At 45.1% G+C, this 7434-nt stretch overlaps 1 protein-coding gene across 1 annotated transcript in view; it reads left to right on the plus strand.

Annotated features, from left to right (window-relative positions):
- The window catches only part of LOC102040925 (C2 domain-containing protein 3-like), a gene marked incomplete at its 3' end in the record, with an annotated part of 14362 nt that extends 6931 nt beyond the window's left edge, over window positions 1–7431 (plus strand). The window contains 8 exon segments of the mRNA XM_014311596.1: window positions 1291–1409; window positions 2258–2380; window positions 3129–3201; window positions 3204–3523; window positions 3789–3940; window positions 4757–4856; window positions 5803–5986; window positions 7328–7431. Coding sequence (XP_014167071.1) covers window positions 1291–1409; window positions 2258–2380; window positions 3129–3201; window positions 3204–3523; window positions 3789–3940; window positions 4757–4856; window positions 5803–5986; window positions 7328–7431 — 1175 coding nt within the window.
- Between the last annotated feature and the right edge of the window lie 3 nt (window positions 7432–7434).

Genomic DNA, 7434 nt, shown 5'->3' on the forward strand with positions numbered 1-7434 from the left:
ACACAAAGCCAGTATTCTTTCTGCAATAGTGGGAGGATGATCAAGTACTTTTAGAAATACCAGAGTTGCTTATAGCCCAAATAAATAATTCCCCAGGTGTTGAAGTATGTCATGTAGTATCTCCAATAGCTCACATAATCTGCTGGATCCAAGGAATCTCCAGTCCTGTGCTCAAATCAGCAGACATTAATCTTTGTACTGAGAGTCGCCAGTGTTTGTGTCCCTGAGAACAATTTCTGTTTCTGTTCCCACTGAGCAGAGAATGCTGGATGAGCAAGATGCTCCCTGCCCAGTCTTCCCAGAAATTGGAATGCCAGTTTCAATTGGAATGACTTTCAAATGCCTCTCCCATGCGGTAATTTGTTGCCTTTGCATCTTTCTGAGTGGCAGTTGAGAGATTTTGAGTTCTCTTGTATATTCTCCATTTGTGGCCAGACAAAACATCTGTTTCTTCTGAACTTTTGTAATACAGCCTTTGGAATCCAAAACTCATCCAACCTCCTGGCTTTTGCCTTGTGTCGGGTCCAGCTCCTTGGGACCTAGAAAAATAGATTATAAAATAGAAAAAAAATTTGAAGAAGACTTAAAGTCAATCCACTGTAGCATTATCCTTCCTGAGAGTTGTTTATGTCATTTATTAAATATCTTCCCTGATGGGGAAGATTCCACAGCCATCCCAGGCAAGGTGGGGAAGAGCTGGGCATCCAGTTGGACATTTCCTTATGTGTAACCTGCATTTTTGTCATCACAAGAATACTTCCTTATCCTTTGTGAACACTGTTATTGTACTTCTCCTGCTCCTTTCCGGAGCGATGCAAATTGGTTCTGTCTCTGCTTGCAGACCCTCCTGTTCTCCTGAAGCTGTGATTTTTCTTGCAGCTCAGCTTTGCCTCCCTCAAGAACCATCTTGAACTCTGTTAGTAGGCAGGGTTCTGCCACCGAGGAAGGGCAGCTCTTACTGCATACAGAGACTTGGTGTCACCTGAAGTCTTTAAATACTGTTATAATGTTGGTTTATATTAATGTATTTAGTAATTTATTAATTATTTATTAATTAATAATTTTAATTTTGTCCTGCTGGCCTCCTGCTGTTTGCTGGCCTTCAAAAATGAAAACCAGTTTACTTTATGGGTGTTAATAAACAATGCAGAATTAAATGATTGTGTTTGTAACAGAATTAAATGATTGTAATTGTAACACAATTAAATGATTGTGTTTCTCCTTCCTACAGGAGAAAGTTTATCTATATCAGATAATTTTGGATATTTGTTTCTCCTCTCTTCCTTGCAGTGGTGAAGTTCCAGCAGCAGTCAGTGTTCCCTGTGTGGCTCGGGGGAAGGATGATGCAGCACTGGTGGGGCTCTGACCTGGCTTTTAAAATCTACATGAGAAAAAGCACACAGGAAAAGGTATTTACTACAAGTTATTCCTTCTTTGTGTATTGGAAAGCAGAGGGATTCTTTGCATTTCCACTTCCCACAGGCACTCAGTGCAGACAGTCAGATGTTAGGGGGGAAATGACATTACACTGATTGCTGCTCAGGCTTCACAGAATCACAGAATATTCTGGGGGACCCAGAATGTCAGCCAGCCCAGCCCCTGGCCCTGCACAGACACCCCAGCAATCCCACCCTGTGCATCCATCCCTGGGAGTGCTGTCCAAATGCTCCTGGAGCTCTGGCAGCCTCGGGGCCAGGACCATTCACTGTTCCAGGCTTGTCACTCCTGTCCCTTCATTAAAGGCTTTTCTGAGTTTGAGACTGGCAAGCAAAAAAAACTGTACTTCCCTCATCTTGAAGACTGTTATTTAAGCTGTGAAAAGCAGCTGTAACGTGTGCATTTTGGGGGAGAAAAGGTATATTTCTATCTGATAAGGTTATTTGCATAACCATCTGCCTGTGATGAAGATGGTGAGAGGGGTTAACTCAGCTTATGTTGTTTTAATCAACACCAAGATACTTGCTTTTCTTTTAATGGGGGAGTAAATTGCATCTTTCAGTATGGAAATTGTGCTCATTTACTAGCATTTAGGTTATTCAATTTTTGCATTAGTCTGGAATTTTTTACAGGAGGTTCCAGGAAAATTTGTCTTACTGTTCTAGTGAGATTTGAAATTGGAAGTAAAGGAGATTTCCCAAATCCCTGTTGGTACAACTGACGTTTTGAGTGGGAGTGGGAGCCAGAAACCTTTTTTTTTCACAAAAATTCTTTAAATCTGATAGAAATCATACAAAATTAACTCTTTGCCTACCCTCAGGCTGTGGCCATTGGCTCAGCAGCACTTCAGCTCCACAGGGTGATTGAAGCTGCGCTGCTCAGTGTCAGCTGGGACCTACCTGTGGAAAAAGAGGGAGATCACACACAAGTTGGGCCTCTAAAGGTATGTGTTTTACCATCTCTGCCTTGAATTGTTGCTAATTTTGGCTGCACACTCTTATTTTTAAATCCTCTTTTCTCTCCTTGTTTCAATTTACGAGGTCTTAGATACAAAGGTTCGCAAGACCAGTATAAAATAACATGAGCCCCTTTTTTATTCCTTAGGGTTTTGGAGAAATATTTTGAAACTCCTGCATGTCTAGGAATGTTGTCAATAAGCTGGGACTTGAATACAGAAACCACTCTACAGGCAAATTTTGAGTGGCATACATGCAGGGCTTGGAGCTTTGGGTTCTTCTTCACATAGGGCAAAAGCTGAGGTCTCTCCTGCCATGGAGGCCTGGTCTTCCTCGTCGTTGTCACTTTTGGGATGATCTTCTCCAGCCAAGTTTCTACCAGTTTGCTCAGCTTCTGAATGAGAAGCACTGACGGTTTGAAAGGTGTGACAGTTCTGAGGATAAACAGCTCTCTGTGTTAGCAGGTGAAGGGTTAAGAGTGGGGTGAGCTTTAAGGTCCCTTCCAACCCAGACCATTGAGTAATTCATCTGTAATTGTGTGGTTTTGCACTCCAGCCTGGACTTTATTTCTTAAAACTAGGTGTAGTTTGTTTTACAGCAGAAGCCGTAGCTTACAACCACCATAGTGCCTTGGGGTGAGTTCTGGAGCCAAAGGTGTGATGTGTTTTCCCGAGTTTCTGTTGCACGCCTGTTTCTGGCCGGGGCACATCTGGCCAGCTGTGCCTTGCCTTGCAGGTGTCCCTGCAGCTCGTGGCCAGCAGCGCTGCCAGGGCAGCCCCAGCTCCCCAGGGCCTGCAGGAGCCCAGCAAGAGGGGGGAAGTGCAGAAATCCCTCTCTGCTCCACAAGGAGCCCCGAGGAGCGCCAGGAACCAGGAGCAGGCGGCAGGGATGCCGCGCAGCCGCCGCGCCCAGCCCGGGCTGAGGTGACGCTCATGGCCCCAGCTGAGGACCAGGGCTTGCTGCTGCTCGTGCTCCTGATGGTGCCTGATGGAAAGGACTTCACTGCTGAAGGCTCTGGGCTCCCCAGTCCCTGCAGTGTGTATTTGAGCTGCAAACTGCTCGGCACTGAGGAGGCAACGAGATCCACTGTCGTCTGGGGCACGAGGCAGCCTGCCTTTAATTGTTCTCAGGCAAGTGACATGTTCTCCATCTCCCACTGATGGAAGTGTGGTATTCCTCACTGACAAACACATTTCCTTGTTAAGTTACTTTTTTATGTTTTATGCATAGAAACATCTCTGCTTGGCTCTGTTGAATGCACATTTGATTTTTAACTTCTGTCTCCAAAAAGCACAATTCTGTAGACTGGAATAAAGTAGATTTACCAGAATGCTCTGTACTTAGCCAATACTTTCCAGTTTATTCTGTGTACTAATTCTGCTTGAAACCTTTCAGGTGATGCCTTTTTCATTGACCTCCAAACACTTGGAGGGGCTGAAGAACAATGTCATGATTATTGAAGCATGGAACAAGCTGGGAAGCCCTGGCTCTGACAAATTGCTGGGATTAGTGAAACTCCCTGTGCAACAGTTTTACATCTCGTTCAAGTAAACTTGGTTTTTCCCCCATTTTTTATTGGGTTGGGAAATATCCTAGCTGAAGCTTAGAGAAAGGAGTCAGTGGTGGTGTGGGGTGTTGTGTGAGACGGTTCTTAGTTACACTTCATAGCAAAAGGCATTTTTGCCCTGCCAAGCTTCCTGTAGCCCTTTCCTACAGTGAGCAGGGTGTGAGTTACACTGTCCTTGTCCAGAAGTACAGACAGAGTGTGACAAATAAAGTCACTGTGGTGCATCAGGGTTGGTGCCTGCTTAACCTGTGGTCCTGTGATGGAATAAAACTAGAAGAAATCAAAGTGACTACACAGGAGAATGAAGTGTGGCTTCCCATCAGTAATTTTCCAATATTGTGACTGGGTTTGCCCCTAATTATGCTCTGCAGAGATCCCATAGGGATGCTGTCCGTTTGCACAGCCTGAGTGTCAAAAAGTCTCCAAAACCTTCATATTTTAGTTGTGTTCTTATCCAATGGGATTCTCCAGAGAGCAAAGAAAGTTCTTTGTTCTTTTTGGGTTTAATCGATTGGCCTCTTGTTCAGTTAAGTAATATACCTGCTTAAAATAGTTTAAAATGCTGGAAATACTGGTCAGAAGAAATTCTTCCTAACGCAAAGGATTTATTCCTTTTATTTTGGTCAGACCTAGTGACATGTGGAAACCAGGTGGTACTGGAGCTGACTGGCCAATACTTTGTTAGTTATTATTGTGTCATTTGAGTAATTTTTTTAGTCAGCCACTGTAGTCTATTTGTGTGTATCTTAGAATCCCAGAATGGTTTGGCTTGGGAGGGACCTTAAAGCCCATCCAGTGCCACTGGCACCTTCCACAAATCTGAGGAGGGAATGGTGCCTCCAGTCACACAACGTCCTCCCCACTCCCTGGACCACCCAGCCACACAGCCCACACTGGTATTTACTCTTCAGTATGCCCCATTCTCGCTGTTAAGGATATGTCAGAAGGGTTTTAGCAGTGGGTTCCTTAATAGATGAATGATCCCCAATCTCTTCTTGGAGCTGTAGCCAATTTTGTTATATTCTGCAAATTGTACATAGAATTATATTGTTTATACTCCAATCTGAGGGGGGAATGGTGCCTCGGGTCACACAGCGTCCTCCCCACTCCCTGGAGCACCCAGCCACACAGCCCACACTGGGATTTACTCTTCAGTGCGCCCCATTCTCGCTGTTCAGGGTATGGCAGAAGGGTTTTAGCAGTGGGTTCCTTAATAGATGAATGATCCCCAATCTCTTCTTGGAGCTGTAGCCAATTTTGTTATATTCTGCAAATTGTACATAGAATTATATTGTTTATACTCTTTTTTTACCAGCTTGCTCTCACCAGTCTTGACTTTATGCCGTTTTTATTGCCTTGCATGGCCACTGTTTCTATCTTCATAAGTCCAGTAAAAACAAAAACAAGCAACCAGCAAAATTACAGAAAATACTAATTCTCACAGCCTTATTGTGGGGGTTTTTCCACTACCTTGGAGTTGGATAGGTAGGAACTTTTATGCATTTTATGTACTTTGCAAGAAAAAAAATTTCTTTCAGACTTTCAGTGTTTCTGTAAACTTTAGGAGGAAAATGGTAGATAGTTTTTCTGCCCCCATCTCAGGCTTCTTAGATTCCTATCACATGTAATTGTTTAGATTGGAAAAGGCCTCTATGCTCACTGAATCCAAGCACTAACCCAGCCCTGCCAAGGCCACCATTAAACCATGTCCCCAAATGTTACATTCACCTGGCTTTTAAGTACCTCCAGGGATGACTCAACCACTTCCCTGGGCAGCTTGTTGAAATGTTCCCAGAATCCTAAAGTCATCCTTTCATGTGGCTTCCCCTTTTTTTTTGTTAGCAGTTGGATCCAGGAGGGGCAGACCTGACGGAGCACGTGTTTGAGATCCACGTGGAGAGTGTGAAGGGACTCACTCCCCTGCAGTCCACGGTCTGGGGAGAGGCTGACTGCTACATCCAGTACTATTTCCCAGTTCAGGAGGCTGCCTGTGGGGCACTGCAAGGACCTGAACTGCATGAGGATGGTAAGTTTGTTTTATAGTTTTCCCTTATTTAGAGCATTGCTTTAATTAAATATCATTTAGTCGTGTTCCCTCTGCCTAACTAAGAGGGGACATGTTTTTCTGAGCTTTCAAGCAGCCAACACTTGTTTTCTTGGAAAAACTGGGCTCGGGCTGTGTCATTGGATTCAAAGCCTTGTTTGTCGGAGGCTGGTGGCAAGTTCCCAGTGGAAAATAGAGACCTCATTCCAAATCTCTTCACATGGAACCTTCTGTTACAGGTGCTAGAGGGCTGTGCCTGCTGATCCAGCAAAGGTGCAGGAATGGGTCTGCAGGGAATAGGGAGGTTGGACACAGTGAAATTCAGCAAGGGCTTTACATGCACAAGCCTTTCAGGTGCTGGTTTTGCTCTCCACAGCTCCATGACAGGAGAGTGCAGCCAGGTGAGGGTTGGGCTCTGCTCCCAGGCAGCAAGGGACAGGACAAGAGGAAACGGCCCTGGCTCATGCTGAGGGAGGCTGAAGTTGAATATCAGGGACAATGTCTTCATCAGCAGGGTTATCAAGCCCTGGCACAGCTGGCCAGGGCAATGGTGGAGTCACCATCCCTAGAAATGTTCAGAAAGTGTTTGGATGTGGCATTGGGTACGTGATTTACTGGGGGGCCATGGCAGGGCTGGGTGAACAGCTGGATTTGATGATCTTAGAGGCCTTTTCCAACCATAACAATTCTGTGATTTTCATGGATACACCAACAGAAGAAATCCTTGGTTTAGATCACTAGGATTAACAGAATGGTTTAGATGGGAAGGGACCTTAAGTCCCATCCATTCCCACCCCCTGCCATGGCAAGGACACCTTCCAGTGCCCCAGGCTGCTCCAAGCCCTGTCTAACCTGGCCTTGGACACTTCCAGGGATCCAGGGGTAGTTCCAGCTTCTCTGGCAACCTGTGCCAGGGCCTCACCTTCCTATTGGGAGGAATTTCTTCCCAATATCCAATCTAAACCGACCATGTTCCAGATGATAAAAGAATATTTAAATAATTGTAATTGTAGGAAAGAACATAGTATTGTGTGCTTTGCATCAGCACTGAAAAATGCCAGGCAGTAAAATGGTTGCATAGCAGCTGCTGTGGGATTTCTGTACTGCCTCTTCAGCTACAGTGCCCAGCCTGTGGCTCACGGGGTCATGGGGCTGCAGGGATTGCTTGTAACAACTTTGTGAAGTGGAGCTTAGAAGAGCAAGCCTTGTCCCAGGAGGGTTTCACTCCCTGTCCATGGGTCCTACCTCCTGAAGGATTACAAGCAGAAAAAGATGGAAAGCTGCAATTCCAACCATTTTTAACCAGTTCTGCTTGACTTCTAGGCATCACATTAAAGCCATTTAGAACAGCTACCACTCTGTGTGTCCCTGATCCCATCTTCAATGATGAACATCATCATTCCCTGTTGGTTCCTGCTGATGTCCCAGTC

The sequence above is a fragment of the Geospiza fortis genome, unplaced genomic scaffold (assembly GCF_000277835.1).
Source record: "Geospiza fortis unplaced genomic scaffold, GeoFor_1.0 scaffold1741, whole genome shotgun sequence".
Classification (NCBI taxonomy): Eukaryota; Metazoa; Chordata; class Aves; order Passeriformes; family Thraupidae; genus Geospiza; species Geospiza fortis.